The sequence below is a fragment of the Fundulus heteroclitus genome, chromosome 18 (genome assembly GCF_011125445.2).
Source record: "Fundulus heteroclitus isolate FHET01 chromosome 18, MU-UCD_Fhet_4.1, whole genome shotgun sequence".
In the NCBI taxonomy this organism is placed as follows: Eukaryota; Metazoa; Chordata; class Actinopteri; order Cyprinodontiformes; family Fundulidae; genus Fundulus; species Fundulus heteroclitus.
In genome coordinates this window covers 36,678,333-36,704,330 of record NC_046378.1, presented here as the reverse complement: position 1 = coordinate 36,704,330, position 25,998 = coordinate 36,678,333, and the positions used below count along the sequence as shown (strand labels likewise).

Below are 25,998 nucleotides of genomic sequence, written 5' to 3'. Positions count from 1 at the left end.
AATGTCAGTGGTGCGGTGTCTTCTGCCAACTTCAGGGGTTTCACAGGCACAGAGGTTAGAGAGTTCATCTTGCAATTGGCGAGTTGCCGGTTCAATCCCCTGCTCTGACTGTCTCTGTCGTTGTGTCCTTGGGCAAGACACTTCACCCGCATTGCCTGCTGGTGGTGGTCAGAGGGCCCGGTGGCGCCGTTGTATGGCAGCCTCGCCATACATAGCTCACCACAGTCAGGGTGTGAATGTGTGAATGACTGAACTGTAGTGTAAAGCGCTTTGGAGGTCGTCAAGACTAGTTAAAAAAGTGCTATACAAGTACAAGCCATTTAGAATAAACTCCCATTTCGATGAATAAGGAGTTCTTCAAAACACAGCAAGAATCAGTCGGTGGTTATGGTCTGCATCATTGGAAAATTTAAGCTTTCTTTCTCTCATTACAGAACGAAGGATGGCAGTGAATTTTTGTTTCATGCAAAAGATGAGGTGAGACTTTTTTTTTTGTTCAGTGTTGACTTTTTATTAAATTTAGATCCAACCGCCTGACTTGGGCCATGTGTCCCTTCCCCCTTACAGGAGGACCTCAAAGCATGGGTGAACAACATCACCGCCAGCATAACGGAGCACGAGGAGATTGCCAAATGGGGTCAGCCCCAACCAACTACCTCATCCACCGACGAAGGGACTCGGCGAGACGGCAGCAAGGTGGACAACAGGTCAGAGCGAGGCGGCGAGCGCTCTGACCGTGGAGACCGGATAGAGCGGGCGGACAAGGAGAAGGAGAGGGAAAAGGAGAAAGAGAAGGAGAAGGAGAGGGAGAGAGGTGAACGCTCAGAGAAATCAGAGCGGGCGGGAAAGTCGGACGGAAAGCGCTCAGAGAAGTCCAGTAAGAAAAAATGAGCCCGGTGACTGATTATTTGGGATTCAAACCACCAAACTCTGGATGGGCAGTAGGCAGGGGCCACAGGCAGGAGGTGGAGGCCCCTCTACTTCACTCCAACACTCTCCGCCAAGCAGCTGTGTTTGGATGGGGAGCAAGAGACTGACCCCGGCTCACTCATAGGACGGACAGCATGGACTAGATTTGGGAGCAGGAGACGTCTTTTCTTTCCCTCGAGTCTATTTCAGACCAGACCCGGTCACTGGCGCCTCTGCTGGCTGTTTTAGAGAACTGCAAATGGCTGAATTTTTTTAACGCAGGAGACACAAGCATCACTTTAATTCAAAGGCTGTTACTGGTTGCTGGTAGCGCGGTAAAACGTAGCTCATTCTGTTCCATGTTGGTTTCCTTTTCTATGACATGAGATGTACCTGTATGTAACTCCTCCCTGTCTGTCCTATCTGCTGTAAGTACCTGTCTGTCTGTGAGTGGAGACATGGCCCGCTATCTCGTATCAACCTGCAGAGAACGGGAGAGGAGGAAACGATGCAAAGAGGTTATCTCCACTTTGTTAGTGATAATTTATCCGGTTTTGTTGTGTCTCCAAGCAGCGCCGTCAACACGTTCACTTAAAAGCCACCATGGATGAGCAGCACCAGAACAGTTTGTTTTTTGTTGATGTGTTTTGTGTTTTATATAAAGGTTGATGGTTCAAGAAACGAAAAGAGCAGAAGAGAAGTCAGTGGTAGCAGCTGTCTGTGTTTGACTTTCGTCACCTTGATTTAGAGTCACATGTGACATAAAAACTACAGGTAGCGTTGGGTTCCCAGTTTGGTTTCTAACACTGAACACAGATGCCGATAGCTTCTTTCACAAAACACATTCAGAACAACTCTGCCAGCAAGATAAAGCCGCTACACAGAGTTCATCCGATGATGGTGAAGTTACCAATTCATGGTTCTGGCTCTCGATTAAAAGCCGGTTTCTCTAGTTTTAAGAGATCCGGAGCACCTTGATCAGCAGTACTTCTAAATAAAAAGTAGGTAAATCCCTGCTGCCTCGTGTCTCTTGGTGAATACAGATATGCAGCTCTTTCGTCAAATTCCAACTCATATAATACTGTAGCTTATTTAAGCTAATCTCCAGCTAAGTCTGGACACTACCAAATCTTTCTGGACATGTCAAAAAAAATTCTGGGCATCCACCTGCTTATTTGGAGACTCCATAGCTGTGCCAAACGAGTATTAAATAACTAGATCCAAGTTGGCAAACCTTGTATGAGCCATTTATTAACCTGTATACAGGTAGAAGACAAAGATATACGTCTCCAGTGTCATAAAACTACAGAGGATCCCTCTTTGATTCTTTGTTTCTCCATAGCATCTGGACTTATCAAGATCAAGCTGCCCTGCTAACCTAAACAATAAATCCCCCTTCATGACCTCGGGCTCAAAAACCCCGACTATACTCACAGAACTCCATAAAATCACTCCTCCATTATAGGCCATAAAGCAATAAAACAGCTATAAACACATAGTTAACTTAGTCCCTTCAACATATTTTTAAGGAGAGGCTCACTACTAATAGCTGTGCATAATATGTACCACATATGTACAAACACATGAGAGATTTTATGCAAGTGCAACTCAGATTTTGCAGTAATGACTCTAAAATGTCATGGTGCACCATGCAGACGCTCTGTCTGCATTGATGGAGAACCACTCACTTCGGCATGCTGAATGCTAGAAAGCGAGGGAAACTGTGCTTGCAACAAGCTTTGATTCACACATGGAGTTGTTCATCTTAGGATATTTTCAGATTCTTTTGACTCTCTGGATTTTTTGTCAATTCAGGGTTCATGCTATTAAGCTACTTTTGAATGTCCTCCAGGGGCATGAAAATAAATTACATTGCTACAGACAAGTTCCTGTTAATCTGAGGATATTTTGAGTATTTTCCGCCACATTGAGCATTTCTAGTAAATTCGTTATCCAATATTTTGCTTGGATCATAATGCCCAATAGAGGGCTGTCTGGGTGTTGTGCAACGTTGTAATGAATGCAAACTACTGTTATTTTTAAAGAAAGATTATTAGTGAGATGTCCACCTCGCATTTCTTTCATCGTCGCAGGACTTGGCCAGCCCAGTAAGGGAATCATTAACTTCCTAAAGAGGAGCCGAGTCATTGAACCGTTCTGTGAAAGAGGCTTAATGGAAGTTTGACTCCCCAGAGGCCTCGTTCATTAAAATCTAATTTAACTATCTTTACCATTAAGATCGCAGCGCTCAGATTTTGAGGAACTGTACAGGCTACATCTTCTATTTTTATATCTAAAAAAAAAATGTACTTGAATGTCATTTCGAGCTGCTTGTTTTCGTGTCATGAATCTCAAGTTCACTTTATTCATGAGCACAGAATCTGTTGTGTTTTTTTAATGAACAAGGTCTTTTGGGGCTGAAAACTGGCCTCCTCTGCTCTTTTGTTCTCTTGCATCAAACTTTGGGTTGGATTTCGGTCTTGGATTTACTTTCCACATGCCTGTCCTTCATACTGAACAACGGCGATGTCTGAATGTGTGTGCTGCTGCTCTCTCCCAGGGTCTCCACTGCTCTCAGGTTCTGTTGATGTGATGAAGTTTGTCCCCTCAGACGCCACCTCAGTCTTCCAGGAATGCTCCATGACACTAATCTCCTCACATAAACCTTTTTTTATTATTACTTAAGTCTTTAAGACCCTCATGGTATCATCACAGCTGCTTTCCCCCCCGGTCCCAAGCTCGCCCCGATCACCACGTTGATCTAAAATGATGTCTGAGAGGTCTGTCCTCAACCTTGTACTCACAAAGTCGAGATAAAACCAACTGCATGGTTTGTTTATAGGACTGTACATCTGCGTTTTGGTTTATTCCATGGAAACTCGTAACAAAGCCATAAAAAGGTTAGAGGAATTGTAAAGGTCTACTGTTAGTTTCAACTCAAAGAAAAATTGTATTCATTATTTTAAATCACAGCTGAAAATAACGTTTTCATTTTGTTTGGGTGAATATCTGCTTAGTAAATTATTCACACATCGCTCTGTTGTGAAATAATCATGAACCTTGAAGCGTTTGCCATCATTTTAGGACAATTTGGAAATCCATAAGGTCCTGCAGAGAAAGTAAGGTGAACATTTGAGGTGGCCCCTTTCACATCTCATGGATCTCCCAGGCAGTTTGAAATGAACTGCAGCAGATTGGAAACTATTCTTTCTAATGGATGAGCGTGTAAATCTAGGAGGAGGATTCATTATTTTCAGTCTTTTTATTGTTGTGCCGCTCACCCTCAAAACTCCTGCTTTCTTCCAGATACGCTCCTCTCCCACAAAACTATGTTGCTGTACTCTGAAAATTCGCCTCCATCTGTTCTCTTTGCGCTCCCTGCACAGGTTGAACCTGCGCGCACAGATCTGTCCTGCTTGCAGGTTCTGTTCGCTCCTATTTTACGAATGTCTCCATTTATTGTCTATACCCACTGATCCATGCAGAGTGACGGTGGAGGGGTGCCTATATCCTGCCGTTATCGCGCAAGAGACAGAGTCCACCCTGGACTAGTTGCCAGTCCAGCACAGAGACACACACTAATCTAAGAGCTATTTAGAGAGACCAATTAACCCAACAGTCATGTTTTTGGACTGTGGAGCCAGAGTAACCAGAGAGAACCCACTTCTGCACAGGGAGAACATGCAGACTCCATGCAGAAAGACCCCAGGCTGGGATTTGAACCCAGGACTGTCTTGCTGCAATGCAACTGTGCATTAGATCAACAAACCCATAACATTACATTTTTGAAAGGTGGAGCAATCAAAGCCCTCCATCTGAAAAGTTAAGAGTGTGCACCTTTTTAACGTGTTACGGTACTTTTGCTAGCAGTCAAGAAACAGACACTTGTTTCTTGACTGCTAGCAAATCTGTATGCGCAGTATGGAGGTGTGTCACTATCTCCCTAGCTGAGAGCTTTATTCCTATGGTAGTCCCGTGCAAGCGGTCCAAACATGCCCAAGTTGTCAGATCTGGAAAGCAATAAGGGTTTGTTTCAGCAGCTTGGATCATTTTGTTGCAGCCAGAGCAACGTCCTCTGACGGGCATTTCAGACGCCATTCGTGTTCTGGCAGATTTCGTCTTGTAGGGTGGTTTGGTTCTGGTGTGAAAGGGGCCTAATAAAGCGGGTCAGTCCTGCCGGTTCACCAACTTTTCAGAATCATCCTGTGCTTTCTCTCTAGGTTTGCAACCCAGGGGACCCTCGTCCTCCTGTTGCCCAGACAGATTTCTATTTCTTTCCTTTCTTCTTAGAAAATAGTGTAATTATTTTGAACTGCAAACAGAAACTTGTCTTCGGTTGTACTTTTCATGAATATTTTACAATAATATTTTTTTTTTTTCCTCCAAACACCTTCAAAGCCCCGTGATTCTTATTTCCGGTAAAATGTTGATTATTTCTGCTCACGATGAATTTATATTTGACTATTTTATATTTCTGGATTTTCACTGAATGACTTTCTATTAATCCCACATGTGTCTTTTTTGTTTTTGTCTCCTCATGCGTCCGCATCAAGTGTGAATATCGGATCAATGCGAACATTTACATGCATGCCAGATGCCGACACAATGACCGCAACCATAGGCAAAGGAAGCGAATCTGGAAGCGAGCAGAACTCTGCAGAAGAAACCGGCTCGGCAGCGATCTGCTGACAGATTTAAAAACGAGCCGCGGGGTTAAGCTCACTGGTGACACCATGACCACATGTGAAACAATCATTTGACGATATTATTTGTAGATTTATTAAACGTCACGGCACAGATGTTGGGAATGGGTGGTTTGGATGAGCTCTGCCTGTCTCTGTGTGTCTTTGCCGTCCTGTTCACGTCGGCCTGTCAGCCCCAGATATAATCACCAATAAAATACGTTTTGGTTACTCATGGACTGCCGTTGTAGTCGATGTTTTCTTTCCCTCAGAAGGAATCAAGAAGGAAAGAGAAAGGAGACAAGTGTGGCGTTCAGATTTTGACACGAGAGCCACTCAAATGTCAGCAGCCGACTGTAAGACGATTTAATGACGTCTGTGGGAGAATTGTGGCTTTACTCAACTTTTCCTTTTCACTGTAGGAATGCTGGTCATTATTTATATATTGAATTAAATTCAATTTTATTTATATAGCGCCAAATCATGAAACATGTCATCTCAAGGCACTTTACAAAGTCAAATTCAATCATATTATACAGATTGGGTCAGATTATACAGATTGGTCAAAAATGTCCTATATAAGGAAACCAGTTGATTGCATCAAAGTCCCGACAAGCAGCATTCACTCCTGGGGAAGCGTAGAGCCACAGGGAGAGTCGTCTGCATTGTCCATGGCTTTGCTGCAATCCCTCATACTGAGCAAGCATGAAGCGACAGTGGGAAGAAAAACTCCCCATTAACGGGAAGGAAAACCTCCGGCAGAACCGGGCTCAGTATGAACGGTCATCTGCCTCGACCGACTGGGGGTTATAGAAGAATGTATGTATGTATATATATATATATATATATATATATATATATATGTATATATATATATATATATATATGTATATGTATATATATATATATATATATGTATATGTATATATATATATATATATGTATATATATATATATATATTATATGTATATATATATATATATATATATATATATATATATATATATATATATGTATATAATTTAGTTACAGAATTCTGCAATTTGCTTGTAAGTCTAAAGCCCAAGAGAGATTGAGTGTGCTAATGCACATTTGCAAGTAAGAAGCACTTAAAATTATTTGATTGACATCAGATCTATATATCTATATTGATATAGATATAGATAGATAGATAGACTGCTTAAAAATAATGAGGGAAACACTTAAACAACACAATGTAACTCCAAGTCAGTCACACTTCTGTGAAATCAAACTCACTTAAGAAGCAAATAACTGACCATCAGGTTCACCTGCTGTGGTGTAAATGGACACCAGATGGAAACTAGAGGCGATTAGCCAGACCCCCCAATAAAGGAGAGGTTCTGCAGGTGGAGACCACAGACCACTCCTCAGTTCCTCTGCTTTCTGCCTGCTGTGTTGGTCTCTTCTGAACGCTGGCGGCTCTTTCACTGTGGTGGCAGCAGGAGACGGAATCTACGACCCACACAGGTGGCTCAGGTAGTGCAGTTCATCCAGGATGGAGCATCAGTGAGAGCTGTGGCAGGAAGGTTTGCTGCGTCTGTCAGCGTAGTGTCCAGAGCATGGAGAGCTACCAGGAGACAGGTCAGCACATCAGAAGACGTGGAGGAGGCTGTAGGAGGGCAACAACCCTGCAGCAGGACCGCTGCCTCTGCCTTTGAGCAAGAAGGAAAAGGAGGAGCCCTGCCAGAGTCCTGCAGGATGACCTCCAGCAGGCCACAGATGTGCATGTGTCTGCTCAGACAATCAGAAACAGACTCCATGTGGGTGTCAGGTATGTGGTCTCTTTGTGCACAGACCACATACCTGGGATGGATTGTTTTAAAAAAAAATTAAGATTGCAGATAACTTTCCAATTATTTAAAATGGTAAATCTTTTTTTATTTTAGCAGTTTTCTAATATTTTAATACATCTAATCTTCTTAGACACCTTTTTAACTCAACATTTCCAGCATAATCATTCCACCAAGTTGTTTTTATGTTGTAGCCATTTTTTATTTTCTCATTGCCTTTTAAATCAGTTTTCTCTTGTGAATAAATGTTCATTTAACTACTTGTTTAGACTTCTTAGATACATTCAGACATTCCTGACTCCAAATTTGATTGAAGATTCAAATATTTAAAGTAAAAAAACGAATTGATTGAAAAAGTAATATCATCTACGTAATATCAGGCACTTTTTAGTCATTTTGAACTTTTCTTTTTGAAGTGTCGCCTTTTGGTTGACTTTGAGATTTAATAGTTTGATTTCTGATCCCCACTCTGTTCCAGTTGTGGATATAAATAAGATCACGATAAACATACCATCAATAGTGATTTTTGACGTTGCCCTTATTGCTCACCACCCAGAGCAGCAATCAGGAAGGTGACTTAAGGAAAAAAAAAAAAAAAAAGTTCATCCTGAATGAGTTTGTATTATTTAGATTCCTATTTTAGGACAGATTAATAGGCAGTAATATGAAGCTAAATGCGGAAATTCAGACTGAAGAAACTCATTGCTTACCTCCATCAATCAGGGACTCATTCGCCTCCGACGGAAGCCAATCAGCTTTGAACTGCTCCTCCTCGAAGCCAATCGGTGTCCAGGATTCGTCTTAAAAGAACTTCAAATCCAGCTCAACTTCTAGCAAACAAGCAGTCGCTGTGCGATGTCTGATCTGGACTCTGATGACTGGATTCAACCCACCTCCATCCCCTTCTCCACCATCATAGCAGCTCCATCTGGCTTTCCTATGTGCTCCTATCAACCTTGTTCCTATTAGAGTGTAATTCCTCCTGGACTCTACAGAATTCGCTGTCATATCTCAATCGGTCCGGCAGAAGACCGCCATGTTGAGCCTGGTTCTGCCAGAGGTTTCTTCCCAAAGGGGAGTTTTTCCTCTCCACAGTCGCTTCAAGCTTGCTCATCATGGATAATCATGCAAACCTGTGTTTATCAAATTGGACATCTAGCTCAAACAGTTCAGCATATGGACTAAACAAACTTCTTCTATCTCCACTCCACCACCAGTTTCAGGCCTGGGGGATCATTCCTATTCTCATACACCTGCTTATGCATATTGAAGTATAATTCAGCGTGAATGTTTCCTGCCAAGGTCTGAGCGCCAAAGTCTTAAAATATTGTATCAATAAATTCTTCTAATTGTCTCTTCTTTCTGTGTGAGTTTTTCAGATTGAAATAGTTTTTGCACATTTTTTAAACCAGTATGAAGGTTCAGGAGTGGCAATACTGTATATTGTTAATAAACTCAACAAGAAGATAAAGAAAAAAAAAAGATCTGTTAACACAGGCTACAAAAGACAGAAGCAGCACACCTTTTAGGACATTGGTAAAGTAATTTAACTCACAACAATCATACATAAAATTTAAAATAGGCTTGGAAATTAGATAAATTAATCCATGGTTTATAACAGAAAAAAGGTTAGTGGTTTCTCTAATAAACAGTGATATTTAAGTAAAATCTTAGTTAAAATTAAAAGCAGACCCACAAGTCTTCTGATATCATTGAAAAACGTTTTTAAAAATCCTTTTATACTCTATCTGGAGAAGTACTTACTCAGATGCCTATTTTAGAATTGTTTTTCTTTTAATTTCTAATTATCATAATTTGTTTTTGTCTTCCCATGTTCTCTGGCGATTTTATGCCTCTTCACTTCTAGAATACAGCTGTAACAACTGGCTGATATTTTTTTTAAGCTGAATAAAGTTTGATTAATCAATAGATTGTGTGTTGATTCTGTAATATGTACATTTTTCACTGTTATTAAGACAGGCTTAGACAAAATTGTTGTCTTTCACACGCAGTGAGAAAATTTTATTATTTCACAAAAAAAAATATTTCATTATCATCAGTAGGTCAGTAGGTCAACATGGTGCAGATAAATATATCCTGCAGGTGGCAGTAAGGCGCCCTACCGGCCACCAGATGTCGTTCAATACCAACGAAGAAGAGGAAGCGGAAGCGGATGTGTTGTTCGGAGCTGTTTGACGGTGACACCGGTTGTCAGTAGAGGACTGACTGTTATTGTAAAAGCTGGAAAAAAGGAGAGTTTTGACTGGAATCTAATTTATTTTAGTCCGTATGTGAGCTGAAATGTGCGCTCCCACCCAACAAGCTGAGGTTTAAAGCTTAATTATTATTATTTTAAAAATGGAGGCGCGCTTCGGGAAGGAATTGGCGTCTGCGGTGGAAGTCGCTCTCCGAGCGGCCGTGTCTGCGTTCAGGGACGTGTGGGCCAAAGAGGCGCGAAACTCGGACTGGGATGAGGGAAAGCTGGGGGAGATCCAGGAGATCGAGAAGTTCCTGGTCGCTCAGATCCAGAAGGTGTTCGCGGAGCTGTGGGAGGAAAACGAGGCTCTGCGGGCCAAAGTGGAGCAGCTGGAGGATGTGCTCCAGAGGAAAGCCGGGCGGCTGGAGCAGGAGCTGGAAGCCAGAGTGGGTCAGCTGGGCAGAGACATGGAGCTGCTGGAGAAGGAGCTGAAGACCATCAGCGAGGGCCCCACTAAAACCCAGCAAGAAGAGCCCGAAGAGCCGCAGGATGGGTCACCGACGGGTGAGGTTGATCTGCCGCTGATGATCTGCTTAGATGTGAACAACTAGGGAAAACTAAAGAGTATTTCTCCTACTTAATGAATTAGATCCGTGTTCTACATTTTAATTAAATGCTTGTAATGTCACAACATTCTCACCAGAATGTGAGGGCGGAGTCAAATGCCTGACCACGCCCCCAACAACCGGATAGCCCCGCCCACTAACTTCAGTCGAGCGTTTCTCCTGCCAGTAAAAGTTGCACAGGGCTGTTTTTACATCTAGACACTTTTCTTTATCAACTTATCTGTCAGCGAAACACGTAATTTTTATATAAATTCTACTTTTGAAATTCATCAACTTTCTAGTGTCAATGATTGCCGATCTGATTTCGCTCTGCTAGACGAAATGTTTGCGCTGAGCGCTTATTTATCTTGTGGCTCTTCGAATTTACTGATCACTAGCTGGACTCCAGGGATTCGGTTATAGTCCCTAATTTGTCTGACTGATCTTTATCAAGCAGTAGGGCTGGGTGATGTGGCTTAAAAATAAAATCTTTGATTTTGTTATACCAAATCCGAAAATGCGTAATATATTCTGTCCCCCTTTTTTACACAAAAATAAATTATTTAAAAAACTTTCTTTTATTTCAAGCATTATTTGTCTGGGAGTTGACCTGAATTCAAAGTGTGACTAAAAACAAGCTGTGAAACATGCTAGTCAAACAAGATGGCCGCCCTGCCATCGTAAACAATGAAAATATGACGTTGCTGTTAGTGGGATCACACAATGAACTGAGAACGGCCTTTACTTCACTTGTGTAACTTCAAGCTAACTTTAAAAAAAAAAGACATAAATAAATTCATTAAAGCACCTCCTATTAGGGCTGCACGATTAATCGCATTTGCAATATAATCGCTATTTAGAAAAAACAATTTCTAAATCGCAGAGGTCTGCAATTTGTGGCTACGTAACAATTGGTGAATCATAAACGTCCTTTAGGTGTTGGTAAAATGTTTAAAGTGGGTTTGGCTCCACATGGAAGGGAAGACAGTCTTAATAAAAATAATATACTGAATGAGCACCAGTACAGCTTCAGGAACAACTGCTCCACAACTTTAGCTGTGATGGAGTTTGTGGAGCTCATTACTGCAGCAGTTTAATACTGTAGGTGTGTTTACTGACCTATGCAAGGCATTTGATACTATTGACTATGCAGGACTATTAGGTAAATGTGAACTGTATGACCTGGGGGGGGATTACATATCAGTGGTTAAAGAGTTATTTGAGTAATGGATTACAATATGTACAAATTAACAACACAAAATCACAAACAGACATAGTAAAATGTGGGCTTCCTCAAGGCTCAGTCTTAGAACCTAAATTATTTATACTTTATTTAAATTATATTTTTGCAGTATCCAGTATTTTAAAGTTTATCGTGTTTGCTGACGATACAAATGTATTTTTTTCTTGAAAAAATATGGATGAAATAATAGAAACAGTAGAAAAAGAGTTAGCTGAGTTGAAAATATGGTTTGATTATAATAAGTTGTCGTTAAATGAAGGAAAAACTAAATTCATGGTATTCTCTGGTAATCTATAATAATGTAAAGTTATGCATAAATGGGGTTGAAACCAAAAGAGCTCATGAGACAATTTTTTTAGGGATTATTATAGACAATAAACTTAGTGGGAACCCTCACATAGAATATATTAGAAATAAAGTTTCAAAAACTATTGAAATATTGTTTAAAATAAAAGATTTATTAAATGTTAAGGGCTTGCATATTATATATTCCTTTTTGGTTATGCCTTATTTGTCTTATTGCTCAGAAATCTGGGGAAATGAAAGTAAAACAACCATTGATATATTAGTTAAATTGCAAGAAAAAGCTATAAGGCTCATTAATAAGGTGGGATACCGTGAACCAACGGATAAACTTTTTATTCAGAGTAATACATTAAAATTTAAAGATATAAAGCATTGAACAAAACTCTTCCTTGTGGTATTCAAAAATTATTTAAGCTAAGAGAGAATAAATATAATTTGCAAGGTTTGTTTATATCTGAATGTGCAAAAGAGAAGAGGCAGATAAAGTCTAGATGTGTTTCAGTTATTCGTGTGAAACTGTGGAATGAATTGAATGATGAATTTAAGTTATGTCCTTTCACAGTGAACTTTAAAAGAGCTTTAAAATGTAAAATGATAAAATCTTTCGCTGTTATGTAGATTTATATATGTATTGTGAAGATATCCTGGTAGGTTGTAAGGTGTTTCCTCTAATTAATGTAGACAATTTACCAAACTAAAGTGATTGATTGATTGATTGATAATATTCTGATTAATAAAAAGTTTAATTTGCAGTTTTAAATAGTCCTTGTTTACAAACATCTTTATCTACAGACCATGTTTGTTGCTTACGGTTCATGCAGAGAAAAGTCATAATTAAATTGCAGTTATGGTTGAAATATATCACAGTCTAAGCCTGACATGGATCATCTGTTTATAAGTTTCAATATATTCCATCATTAATTTTGTAAAGCTTTGAAATCTATGTCTGATTTTTCTGCCGTCGTGTCTCTGATCGCAGGCGGATCAGCGCCGGTACTCTCAGACTGCGCGGCGGCTCCAGAATCGGACCAGAACCACCTGAACCAGACCTCAGAGGGCTCTGAGGTCATCGCCTCTTCCCCGGATCCGTCCGTCTCCGTCTCCGCTCCGGCAGCGGCTCACATGGTGTTTGTCGGCACGCTTCCCTCCGCCGCCGCCGTCCTGCTGGTGGAGGCCGGAGAAGCCGTCGCCCAGACCTTGACGTCTACGTCCGTGGAAACAGAAACAGCCGCGCTGGAGCTGAAAGCTGAATCCCCTCCTGAGTTCCTGCTGGAGGACGCCACCAGTCCCGCCTCCATCACCGTCAGCGGTCTGGACTCTGCACAGGAAAAGGTGGGCAGCCTTCTCTAGATTACAGACGAGACGGAGTGGAGCGTCACATTAAACACGCTGTGGTGTTACAGTGCAAATAAAAAGGTTAGATTTTTTTGTAAATAACCCAAACCAAAGATATTTAATGTTTAAATACTTAATCTTTTGGTTTGTGATATCCAGGGGTCCGTTCTTCGTACGTTGCTTAAAACATCCGAGATCAAATGAGACATCCAAGATGATTTCATCCGGCTAATCATGATCCGGCTAATTGGGTTCTTCAAACACACCTGTTGTTTATGATTAGTATGGCTGGATTGAGTTATCTGAGACAACTGCGCGTTCATGCGTTTGTTTAAAAGGGGAAATGTATCGATAGTAGAAACAATGATCAGCAGCGCTGCTATTGGCTGTTCAGCAAAGAACGCCCACAGTTTTTCTCCCAAGCAGAACAAGAGCTTGGAAGGTTATGCCGAATTTGAGTCATTAATTAAAACACCTCAAAATCTGTTAAAGCCAGGAGAGAGGGCCGGCAAAAAGCAGCAGACAAATTAATGCGTAAATACTGTCCTTGGTAGATGTTTCTATCACATTCTACAGCATGAATTTTTGCATTTTAATAATCTCATATTAACTTTGTTCTTTTATATAAGAGCTTCCACAGGACCCACTAGAACATGGGGACAAGTAAAAGTGAAATACAAGAATATTCTACAAAATGGTAGCCTTTAATTATTACACTTTATTTTAAAAAGGCACTTGTTATGTCAAGAGATCCAAATTTCAGTGTCATTCCTTAGACATTGGAAGTAAAGGACACGTGCAAACTGGGAATTTTAACAAAAAAACAATCTTTATCCATAAAAAATGAAAATCTTCCTTTTCCGAGTCATCCACAGTTTACACGGTAAAACTGTATTGCTCCGTGTCAAAATAATCCATCCATAGTTTTTTCTAATAAAATATATGGCTCGACAGGAAGCAAGCCTTTCAAAGTAAGACTAAACTTCACAATAAAATGGCCTGAACAACTCTTCTTACTGAATATGATAAAAATAAAAAGCAAACTATCATACAAATAACTTAAATAATTTAGATTTATGGCTCCAACATCACGTTTTCCTCTTTAAAAGCCACTGTTAAATGATGTCTGTTTATAACAGCCACCAAGAAAAATCTCTCTACAATTACACTGTCGCGCTGCGCTAAAGGATCCTGTCTATTGCGCAATACGCGATTAATTCAAAAAACTCTGCAAATTATTCTTGCACCTTCCGCAACAGGTTGCAGTCGTAAAAATGGACATGGCTACGGCAGACTTCCCATCTCCTCCGCTTATACAGCCGTGATCTAATCTTGTTTACATGAAATAAACCTGCTCTGGAGCAGGCTTAAGCTGGCGCACATGTTGCTATGACAACAAGTGCAGGATGTCTTTCGAAGAACCAAACGATCCAAGATCATGCCAAATCGTCAACAATGAAATCCTGCTAACTGAGTTAGCAACGTACAAAGAACGGACCCCAGGAGTCCAATTTAAAGGTGATAAAATCAAAATAAAGTTAAGAAAACAACTAAAAGTTAATCAACTTAAGTGGCTTCTTCTTTAATCCACAGAAAACTATTGAATATTTGAATTAAAGATTTTTCTCAAAGTAATTATAGCAATGATCTGCATGTTTTTGTCACATGTAAATGACAAAATATTGAGGGTTTTTTTTTATGTTAAGAAAAATCACCCCCGCTCCGTGGATCTACACAACCTTCAGCGTGTCAGTTTATAACGTTGTCTGCAACAGGAGATTTAGATCATAACAATTTTTAAAAAAGCATTAAAAGGATGGTCACTGCAACGGTGTTTTCACAGGTCTGCCTAAAAAGTGGATCAGAACGCTGCAGCTGATCCAGAACGTTGCTGCCCGCGTCATCACTAAGACTAAGAAAGTAGAGCACATGGACCCGGTTCTGAAGTCCTTCCATGGCTCCCTATATCTCAGAGAATAGACTTTAAAATCCTTCTGTTAGTCTATAAATCCCTGAATTAGCACCTAAATACATCACAGACTTGTTATCAGGGCATCAACCCTCCAGACCACTCAGGTCTTCTGGCTCCAGCCTACTCTGCAGAACCAGAACCAGAACCAGACATGGAGAACCAGCATTTAGTTCCTATGCTACAGTTATCTGGAACAAACTCCCAGAAAACTGCAAAAGTGCTGAAAGCCTGAGTTCCTTTAAATCAAGATTAAAAACACATTTGTTTTGGATTATCTTTGACTGTTCTAGTTAAACTGTTTTACTGAAACATCATTAGTTCAACTTTGTAGTCAAACTGTTTTTAATGTTTGCTTTTAGTTTCTATTTTCCCATGTTCTATTTTGTTTCTACATTTTATTCCATCTTGCTTTTATTCTGTTTTATTTTCCTATTGTTGTGAATTTATTTGTTGAGAACTTAACAAATGAATGGTGAATTAATGAGTTAAAATTATAAGTTAACGTTAAGCTTGATAACACAGTTCATGTGTTAAATGTGGTTGAATTTAAGACTGCATTTATTTGATTTGGAGTTGCATTGATGTAGACTTCATTACCCATGATGCTCTGGGAGCAGAAAGTAAACAAAAGAACAACGTAACTTTACGTGCTGTTGTATGCGCGGTCGAATCGAGCCAACAGGTTCACGCTGTATGTTTTTCCCTTTTTATTTTCACCGTCATTCACTAAAGTTCAGCAAAATGGAAATAACCGTCTCGCCTCGTCATTTTTAGTTGGAAGTTCAATCTACAACACCTATATTTTAATCATGTAAAGCACTTTGCGTCGTCTTTGTACTGAAAGGTGCTTTATAAATAAATTTGCCTTGCCTTGATGTTGAGCTTTGGACCAAAAGCTTTGCAGACTTCATTTCTCCTCTCGTCACAGATGCCTCGGAGACCTTTAGAGGAGGAACCCTCTGGAAGAACGAGGCGCCCGAGGAGGACGGCGGATAAAGCCGAAGACGGTAGGGCCGTCGGCGTGTGAAATGCGGCCGAATGGCTAACCGCCGCCGCTGATCCGTTTCCTCTCCGCTTTCAGCTTCGTCCAACGACACAAGAGGGGCGACGCCGGTCAAGTCCAGCGAAGTGCAGGGAAGAAGCCTGAGGAGGACGGCGTCGCAGGCGGGGAAGCGCTTCTTCTGCGAGCATTGTGACACCGGGTTCCACTGGAAGGGCGACCTGAAGAAGCACATGAAGGTCCATAAAAGGCCTTTTCCCTGTGAGCAGTGCAGCAAAAGCTTCTCGGAGAGGGAGGCGCTCGAGACTCACCTTCTGAGTCACGAGTCAACCAAGGCCCCGCTGCCGTTCCCCTGTCCTCACTGCAAGAGGTCCTACAGGAAGGAGGAGTCGCTCCAGAACCACCTGGCGTCCCACCGGACGTCCAAGCCGCCGAAGCCGTTCCCCTGCGACCAGTGCAGCAAGTCCTTCCGCGCTCAGCAGTCCCTGGAAAACCACCTCCTGCGCCACGAGAAGTGGAAGCTGCTGTTCAAGTGCCAGCACTGCGAGAAGACGTGCAAGACGGCGGTGCAGCTGCGCTCCCACATGGCCGTGCACTCGGAGGAGAGGCCGTTCGGCTGCGCCACGTGCGGGAAGGAGTTCAAGAGCAAGGACACCCTGCGCTTCCACCAGATGGTGCACACCAACGCCAAGAAGTACAAGTGCACCATGTGCGAGGAGTCCTTCAAGTACGCGCACTCGCTGACCGTGCACAAGCGCAAGCACACCGGCGACAGCCCGTTCGTGTGCGACGTGTGCGGCCGCTCCTACAGGACCGGCACCGCGCTGAAGCGGCACAAGGTGATCCACACCGGGGAGAAGCCGTTCACCTGCCACATCTGCGGCGCCAGGTTCAACCTCAACAACAACCTGAAGCGGCACCTGCGCATCCACACGGGCGAGAAGCCGTTCGCCTGCAAGGACTGCGGCAAGAGCTTCTCCGACAACAACAAGCTCAAGTCCCACATGCTGGTCCACGGCGCCCGGAAGCCCTTCATGTGCGACCTGTGCGGGAAGACCTTCCTCTTCAACTGCAGGCTGCAGATGCACCAGAGGTACGTCCACGCCGACGGGCCCCACGCCTCGGACGGCGTCTTCCACCAGAGCCGGCGGCACAAGTCGCTGGTGAAGCCGTTCAGCTGCAAGACGTGCCTGAAGGGCTTCAGCGCCGCGTGCTCGCTCAAGCTCCACGAGAAGGGCCACAGCGAGCACAAGGAGTTCAACTGCAGCATCTGCGGCAAGGCCTTCCACAACAAGTACTCCTTCAGCTACCACCAGCGGAGCCACACGGGGGACAGGCCCTTCGTCTGCGACATCTGCGGCAAGAGCTTCTTCCACGGCGCCAGCCTGAAGCAGCACGAGCGGATTCACACGGGCGAGAAACCCTACAAGTGCGACCAGTGCGGGAAGGAGTTCAGGACGGACGGGAACTTCTACCGGCACATGAGGATCCACACGGGGGTGAAGCCTTTCGAGTGCAGCTACTGTCAGAAGAGGTTCCACCAGTCCAATCAGCTCAAGTCCCACCTGCAGGTCCACACCGGCCAGAAGCTCTACGCCTGTCAGCAGTGTGGGCGGGGCTTCTCCGACTCGCGGCAGCTCAAGAAGCACAGCTGTGACGGGCCGTAGTGACAATTTGTGTGGGATTAAGTTTGAATTACAGATTTGCTGTTAGGATGATTTATCTGTCTTTAAAAAAAAAACAACTTGATGATTTGATTTGTAGATTCATAGTTGGAAAGGGATGTTTGTTGATTTTTTTTTTGTTGTTTTCAGCATATCTGCTCTTTTCTGCAATGCATTTGTCGAGGCAGTTAATAAGTAAGGGATTAATCTGAAATGATCAATTAAAAGTAATCTAGCTACATGCAGAATGAAATGGTATTTGATGCTGTTTTGTTTGTTTTGTTTGAGGAGCCTATTAAAGATGGCAGTCTTACCTTTTAGAACTGTTTAAATATCCTTTAAACTGTCTCTGTTCCTGCAAGGTTTTATTTTGCAGCGGATGTTGTTTAAACTGTAATTTATTTTTTTTCCCCTAATTCATTGTTAACCCAAAAATAAATTGTCTCAAGACGGGTTGTTTTTTTTTTTTTTTTGTTGTTGCAAAAGAGAAATTGGAAGATTTAAATAATTTGTACATGTACAGTCCTCCGTTACATGATAGTAAATATATTCTCAAATGTACAGTACTTTCTCATTAAACCACAGTTGAGATGGAAAATAAGCTTTGGCGTTTTATTTTGAAAATATCCATCCAGGTTGTTCGACTTCCGGAAGAAATGCCCAGGGAACAATGGCCGCTGCTTTAACCGCCAGATAACTTTAAAAAGTTAAAAATGGCTGACAGCTCTGTGTTCCAATCCGAGGTGAAGTCCATCGTGGAGACGCTCGTATTGACGGCGGTCGATGTTCTCGGAGTTTCGGACGAAGGGACCGAAAGAACGAAGCGGGTTGTGAGACGTGAGGTGAGTCCGCGGTTCGGTCCAACGGCTCGGTTCTGTAAACGCGATCTGCGTCGAGTGACAGTCCGGACCGTTAAGTGGGTCAGAGATGGTGTCTGGGGGGAGATTGGGTGGACGGGACGAAGCCAAGAGCGGTAACGGAAGGACGCCATAACAAAGATGGCGGACATGTTCATATAAATCAGCGTAAACCGCGATATTTAAGGATTTACAGTTCAAAAAAAGGTAATTAGTAGCTCATTACTAATTTATAAGAGCCTATTAGGGAAAGTAAAACTACAATTTAAAGCGGCAGTGCGTCACAGTGGAATTTCTTTTTTTTTTGCAAATTCTAGTCTAAAATACAAAAAAAAAAACACAGTCGCAGCACAAAAAAGTGCAATTTAGCTTGTATAACTGGGCAGAAAGAGAACAAAGAACAGTCAATTAACTTACAAACATAAGGGGAAAGAAACTATGAATATGGAAGTGTAATGACTTAACGTTGATTTTGCACTTCCTGAATAAAAAAGATGCTGAAAAATGAAGCCGTCCTTAAAATCTCCACATGTGCATAAAAAAATAGCCTGACAGATTAAATTATAGTTTCATTCTTCTTCATCTGTTAGAAGACCAACTTTTATTGTATGAAAAGTGAAAAGCGGAAAAACTTCTTATGAGATGCAGTTTTGAAAATCTTTCCAAAAACGTTTCTAATGCAATGAAAATGGAAAATAAAAATTACTCTAATCTCTAAAATATCTAGATCTCAAACACACACAGGAATTGCATTTTAGGGATAGATTCTTTACAATACTGAATTTCATAACTTTGAAATGGATTTCTTTTATTTTTTGTGAGAGCGGAGAAAAAATATATTTGTATTTTGTTCCAATTTTTTTATGCATAATCTTTAAATAAAAGTTTTCTTTTCGGGGTTGATATGAGGATATTGAACCGTTTGAATTTATTATTCAATTTCGTGTTCATAAAATACCAGCACTTTTTAACTAAGGATGGTTCTTCTCGAGTAACTGTTTAAGTTGTTACCATGCCTTTAATCAGTAAAATCTTTGCCTCTAGCTTTTAAACAGAGTTCTAATATGCATTTATGTGTACTTTATGGCAAAACCATTCATGATAAATATAAAAAGTCAAGTTTAGAATAAACTAAATAACTTACCTTTCACGGAGCACTCTTTGTAAAACAGGAGTTCCCAACCTTTTTTCTTTTTGGAAATTACACGAATGAAGTTATAAAATTGCGAGAATAAAGTAGTAATTTATGAAAACTCTTCCCGCTCTGTGCTGAAATGAGGAATGTTGAGCATCTTGTAAAGTTATACTTCACAATTAAGGAAATACTAAATCTTTTTAGCAACGCAGCATCAAATTATTATTAGTGTCAGGACTTTGAAATGCAAAGTCCTGACGCTAATAATGACTGTGGGATAATATTACGATTTTATTCTCCTAATGTTCTTTTATTCTTGTTCATCTAATATTATGAATTTACTCTTGTAATTTCCAAAAAATAAAAATTTGCATTACGGTCATTGTAGATTACATGAAATCGATTATTGGCCACGGAGAGGTAGCCTCGTGAGACCATCCTGATCTCGCGAGGTTTCAAGGTTTCACTCGCAGATCAGTCTGGATACCCTCCGTTGAAGAAAATTTGGAGCCGTTCACCAAACGAACGTCCAATCAGCGTTGGCTTTGAGGCGGGTTGAGGTGTGACGCAACGGGAAGCGCGTCAGTTCAGTCTAAACAACATGGCGGCTTCAGCCGATGAAACTAGCGTTAGCGCGGCTATCGAGCAAGTTTTATCGGAATTACAGAGTATTTCTCTGCTGAGCTAACGAGCCTTTACCTGCAGCAGCAAGAGTAGCTTGGCTTGTGGTTGTGTTTTCGTCGTCGCTCGTAACAGAGCGACGACGAATCTGATTGGTTTATTTGGCCCGTCTATCACCAACATAGGCCAATCAGCTGACCAGTATTTTCGCCCCTTCCCAAAATTACTTCAACGGAAGTTTTCCAGATGGATATGCGGAGCAAATCTATCTGGCGGAGTCAGGTAAACGGAGAGGTACATTTCCACCAAAAAAAAACAATTTCTCGCATATTAGTGAGAAAACGTGGATGTTTTCTGATGTTGAACGGTTATACATTTTCAAGAACATTGAATTTTCAACGATTAAAGGCATAAATCTGCTACATTACAACAAGCAGATCTCTGACATTGTAAAGTTAGAAATTTTGGATCGTCGTTTGGATCGTTTCGCGACCCCCCCACTTTGGGAACATCTGTCGTAAAAAATTAATATCCTGTGTTATATACTGTTGTTTACCGTCCGTCTAAATATATTAAAGACTTTATCTAACAGTTTTCTGCATTTTTATCGCATTATATTCCTATTTATGACAAACTTTTGAACAGTTTGAAGCGATGTCTTTTATTTTCCATATGAGACCTACCCAATGTCCTCATGACTGTTTTCCATTAACTTGATGAAAGTGTTTTTTTTATTACGGTCTGCTCAACTTTCCTGATCATAGTTGAGAAATCATAAGATAAGATAAGATAGGCTTTATTGATCTCACATTGGAGAAATTCACTTGTCACATCGGCTCAGTAATCAATAATCAGAAGAAGGTGCCTTTTTCTTTTTTTTAAGAGCTTTAGATCAGGACACAGCTTTATTAAAAGTACATCGGCTGCATTACACCAACATCGGATGTATTTACTCGATACTACGGTTTTGTTTTTTTTTTTTGCTTGGGTTTAATCCCCGCAGCCAGATTTTGTGGACATCTTGACGCGGGAGGCAGCCAGGAAGATCAGCAGCATTTTCTCTCAGCTCTCCCTGTTGCTGCTGTCTGAAAACTCAGCCCTGAAGGCCCGACTGGAGCGGCTGGAGGCGGAGCTGCAGAGCGTGTCCGAAGGTTTGCGGAGCGCCACGCTGTGGAGGGAGAACGTGCTGAACGGCTGCCCGGTGCTCTTCGAGCAGAGCGGCCAGATCTTCACCCTCAAGCCGTTCGGGAGGCTGAAAAGAACGGCGGACGATGCCGGTCCTCCTGCAGCTGCTGCGGAGGTCGAAGGTAGGGCTGAACACTTAATCGCATTTTCAATATATTAGTGATTTTTTTTAAAAAAATACCGCAATTTCTAAATCGCAGAGTCTGCAATTTTTGGCTATGTAACAATTAGGGAATTAGACACGTCCATTAGGTGTTGGTAAAATGTTTAAAGTGGGTTTGCCTCCACATGGAAGGGAAGACAGTTGCAGCAGTGAGATAATCTAATTTTATTACTTGTTTTAGAGTTTTTATAATCATACAAAGCATTAAGTACAGGTCAATCAGTTTAATATAGACTTGCTTGTTGGTTGCACTTTATGTTCAACAAGGATTGATGTCCAAATCAACTAAAAGCTGTTCTCTTGAATAATATTCTGATCAATAGAAACATTAAAAGTTCTTGTTTTAAATAGTCCTTGTTTACAAACATCTTTATTTAGACACCATTTTTGTTGCTTGTGGTTAATGCAGAGAAAAGTCAAAATTGCAATTTTGGTGTAAATATATTGTAGGCAGAACGCAATCATTTCGGCTCTGAGTTTAGATGCTATGGGTCTTTTAGCAACTAATCCACATGGCGAGGAAACAAATTGATTTGTTGTTTGTATATATTTTAAAACACGTGATAAATTAGACTGGGGGGGAAAAATGGCAATATTAAGAAGAAAAACATCGCAATTAGGTTATTTTCCTAAATCGTTCAGCCCTAGTCGAAGGTCAGCTTTCCTGAAACAGGAAACCCAGCAGACAAGCTGAACTTTACCGCTGCTTTCAGTCAGATGCCGGGATTTTAATCCTTCTTTTGTCCCTTTTCTCGTTTCTCTTTCAGACGGTGGAGAGACGCTGGAGGAGATGCCTTCATCGCCTCCTGCTGAACATGGTCAGAGTTGAAAATAATTTTCATGCAGGCATGTTAAAAATAGAGTACGCCCTCTTTTATCTCTAGAGTTTCACAGATCAGATTAAATCTGTCCTCATGGAACAAAGACCAGGCCAAACTGGAAGAGCTGCATGTGGAAAAACTAATGGCACCCCATGACTCAGCGGCTTTTACAGACATTTTAACATCGGTAACTCTTCGGTGCACTATTCTCTCCAACGTTGCTTCGGTTCGTTGAAGTTTGTTGAAATCTTTTGAGGTTCCACCACAGCATTTCAGTCTGGCTGGACTTTGACTAGACCAGCAATCCGGTTGTAGATCTGTTATGTTTTGGATCGTTACCCTTTTGATGACCCAGTCTGGGTCAAAGTTTGGTGTAACGAGGATTTCCTGGGCGACACAGTGCCCCCCAGGCCAGGTCGTCTCAGAACTAGCCCAGATCATCATTCCTCCTCCACCGTGTGGGTCGGAGTTTATGTCCGATGCTCTACTTTGCTCTCGCCTGTCCGACAGACATGGTTTCAGAAGTCTTGTGGTTCGTTTAGATGCGACTTTGCTAACTTGAGTTCTGCTGAAATATTCCTTCAGATAAACTTTCTCCTCCTCCTTCCCAGCGAGCCACATATGTTGATTCTTCTACTAGTTGTTCTGTCTTTGAGAATTAAAAGGCTTAATTAAGGCCTGCAGAGTCTGAGATGGAGCTCTTCATCATTCTTTGAGTAGGGCTGGACGATATAGATCTAAAAAAAGAAGAATATCGATAAAACTGAAATCATATTGATCGATATAAATAATTATCAGTGCAGCAAGTGCAGCCCTGGCCATTTATACTGTTGCTTAGCAACCTATTTTGAGATAAAGAAAACACAAACACTTCATTTCAAACTCAACCCTTTGTTTAAATAACTTTTTACCAAAACTACAACTTTTTAAAAAGAAGATAAGAACATGTGCTCTCTAAACTCTCTGAAGGGGGGCGGGGCTTGGTTTCTGGGTCTGCGCTGTGATTGGCTGGGAGGATGTAATGATGTAATATTTACCTACAAGGCTAGAATGCAAAAGGAAGGAAAACTGTTATTCTACTGAACTTTTTATTGACCCTTTTTCTATCAGCAATATACGTCTATGGGTCGATATATATATAGTTATTGAATTATCGTCCAGCCCTATCTTGCACTGATCTGAGGGCTGAATTCATTAAGGCGTTCCCCTCTGGCACTGTTGGCAACCATCTTAAATGTTTAAAGGATTTTTGGTCGGATGAAAGACTCCAGGTGGTTTAGAAATGGCTGAATAACTTTTCTCGGGCTGATGGACAGCTGCAAACGTTTTGCTCAAGTCTTTCCATCCTGGCATCAAGTTTACACCCTTTATTTATACTTTATTTGTACTTTATTTATACAGCAGGTAGCAGCCATAACTGCTGCTTTTGTAGAGGTGCTCAGGAGGATCTTTCCTTCTTATTTATATCCCATTGAAGCAGGAAGGATTTACTTAGTTTCTCGCTCACAGATGTTCTAGTTTGGCTTGATTTTTCTTTGGCAATAATGAAATAAATAGATGTAAGTTACTTTCAAAGCTGAGAATTTAAAGAACGTGTTCTTTTTCACAGTGATGGGTAAAACACAGGAGAAGCTCCGGAGACATTTGAGAGGTTTAAAACAAACCAACGAGGTTTAAATCTTTCTGTTTCGCCCCCCGTTCAGAAACAAGAATCCCCGAACCGGAGACGTCCGACTCCCGCGGCGCGCAGGAAGCGGCGCGCGCGGCTACGGGGAAGGTGTTTGTGTGCGAGCTCTGCGAGAAGAGCTTCAACCGTCGCTTCCACCTGGCGAAGCACATGAACACTCACAGAGAGCAGCGGCCGTTCGCCTGCGACCGCTGCCCCAGGAAGTTCAGGACCGCGGAGAACCTGGAGCATCACCTGCTGCGGCACGAGGAGAAGACGCACGCCACCTTCAAGTGCCAGCGCTGCGAGAAGTCGTTCAGGACCAAAGTGAACCTGAAGAGCCATCAGCTGGTCCACAGCGACAGCCGGCCCTTCAGCTGCGCCGCCTGCGGGAAGGCCTTCAAGACGAAGCACAACCTGCGGGCGCACCAGGCGGTGCACCTGGCGGAGAAGCCGCACAGGTGCTCCGAGTGCGGGGAGAGTTTCCGGCACGCCGTCAGCCTGCAGTGCCACCGCAGCGTCCACACCGGCGAGCATCCCTACGCCTGCGCCGCGTGCGGCAAGACCTTCTCCAGCCGGCGGTCGCTCGGGACGCACCAGGCGGTCCACCGGGGGAAGGCGTTCACGTGCGAGACGTGCGGCGCGGGCTTCACCCTCCGGCAGAACCTGCGGCGACACATTCGCATCCACACGGGCGAGAAGCCGTTCGCCTGCAAGGTGTGCGGGCGGAGCTTCGCGCAGGGCGACAAGCTGAAGGCGCACATGCTTCTCCACGGCGCCGCCAAGGCGTTCATGTGCGACCTGTGCGGCAAGACGTTCCTGTACAACTGCCAGCTGAGGAGGCACCAGAGGGCCGCTCACGAGGAGAAGCAGGCGCGGAGGAGCCGGCCGGGTCCGGAGCGAGGCCAGCGGCGGGTCGTGTGCCGGCGGGACAAAACGACGGTGGACCTGACGCCGTTCAGCTGCGGCGCCTGCCGCAAAGCCTTCGACAGCGCCGCCACGCTGAAGAGGCACGAGCTCGTCCACGCCGCCGGCACGCGGTACACCTGCGACCAGTGCGACAAGTCCTTCTTCTACAAAGCCACCTACGAGTACCACCGCAGGGTCCACGCCGGGGAGCGGCCGTTCGCGTGCGACGTGTGCGGCAGGCGCTTCGTCGTCCGCCAAGCCCTCAAGTCCCACCAGCTGCAGCACTCCGGGGAGAAGCCGCACAGGTGCCAGCAGTGCGGCAGGGACTTCAGGATCTACACCAACTACCTCCGACACCTGCGGGTCCACACGGGGGAGAAGCCCTACGAGTGCGAGGTGTGCGGCACCCGCTTCCGGCAGCTCGGACACGTCAAGTTTCACATGCAGGTCCACACGGGAGAGCGGCCGTACTCGTGCGGCCGCTGCGGCCTCGGCTTTTCAGACCCCAGGCTGCTCAGGAAGCACAACTGCAGCGAGAAATAGGAGGAGAGGGACGGATGTGGGGAATGTAAAGACTTATCAACAGCCCGGGGTGGCGTGCACTTTCACATTTGAACCTTTTAAGATAAGAGATAAAGAGAGACTTTATTGATCTCACAGTGGAGAAATTCACGTGTCACATAGGCTCAATAATCAAAAGAAGGTGCCAAAATGAGGAAAAGGTGCATGAGGTCTATGCAGTGTGTCAACATGTATACTGTGGATCGAGAGAAAATAAAATAAAGCAGAGATTTAAGATGACTTATGTATATTTAGGTGACTTATATACATATGGATTTGGCGTTGTGCATTAAAGTGGTGCCAGGTGAACAACAACAACAGTGAGGTTGCTGAAGTCTCTTATTTAGCAGGAATA

General features: G+C 42.8%; 3 protein-coding genes across 5 annotated transcripts in view; all 3 read left to right on the top strand.

Annotated features, from left to right (window-relative positions):
• The window catches only part of LOC105933065 (spectrin beta chain, non-erythrocytic 4), a 129,324-nt gene extending 125,566 nt beyond the window's left edge, over positions 1-3,758 (top strand). For all 3 annotated transcript variants that reach the window (XM_036149866.1, XM_036149867.1, XM_036149870.1), the window contains 2 exons: positions 435-477; positions 568-3,758. In XM_036149866.1, coding sequence (XP_036005759.1) covers positions 435-477; positions 568-891 — 367 coding nt within the window. In that variant the 3' untranslated portion in view covers positions 892-3,758. The remainder of the gene's footprint in view (positions 1-434; positions 478-567) is intronic.
• A 5,787-nt stretch (positions 3,759-9,545) lies between these two features.
• LOC105933074 (oocyte zinc finger protein XlCOF6) lies at positions 9,546-17,802 on the top strand. The gene is made up of 4 exons (XM_012872446.3): positions 9,546-10,164; positions 12,734-13,086; positions 15,990-16,068; positions 16,143-17,802. Exons 1-4 carry the CDS (start codon positions 9,762-9,764, stop codon positions 17,726-17,728), a joined length of 2,421 nt encoding a protein of 806 aa, XP_012727900.2. The 5' UTR covers positions 9,546-9,761; the 3' UTR covers positions 17,729-17,802.
• Positions 17,803-18,262: 460 nt separating this feature from the next.
• On the top strand, positions 18,263-25,938 carry LOC110369133 (oocyte zinc finger protein XlCOF6). Its single transcript, XM_021321450.2, has 4 exons — positions 18,263-18,567; positions 21,342-21,645; positions 22,454-22,504; positions 24,211-25,938. Exons 1-4 carry the CDS (start codon positions 18,439-18,441, stop codon positions 25,623-25,625), a joined length of 1,899 nt encoding a protein of 632 aa, XP_021177125.2. The 5' UTR covers positions 18,263-18,438; the 3' UTR covers positions 25,626-25,938.
• Positions 25,939-25,998: the final 60 nt, after the last annotated feature.

Bases quoted from the DNA above. Each gene is read 5' to 3' on its own strand.
- LOC105933074 (XM_012872446.3), top strand. From the start codon at position 9,762: ATGGAGGCGCGCTTCGGGAAGGAATTGGCGTCTGCGGTGGAAGTCGCT. The intron at 13,087-15,989 runs GTGGGCAGCCTT...CTCTCGTCACAG, and splicing joins TGGACTCTGCACAGGAAAAG to ATGCCTCGGAGACCTTTAGA. The intron at 16,069-16,142 runs GTAGGGCCGTCG...CTCCGCTTTCAG, and splicing joins GGCGGATAAAGCCGAAGACG to CTTCGTCCAACGACACAAGA.
- LOC110369133 (XM_021321450.2), top strand. From the start codon at position 18,439: ATGGCTGACAGCTCTGTGTTCCAATCCGAGGTGAAGTCCATCGTGGAG. The intron at 21,646-22,453 runs GTAGGGCTGAAC...TTTCTCTTTCAG, and splicing joins AGCTGCTGCGGAGGTCGAAG to ACGGTGGAGAGACGCTGGAG. The intron at 22,505-24,210 runs GTCAGAGTTGAA...CCCCCCGTTCAG, and splicing joins ATCGCCTCCTGCTGAACATG to AAACAAGAATCCCCGAACCG.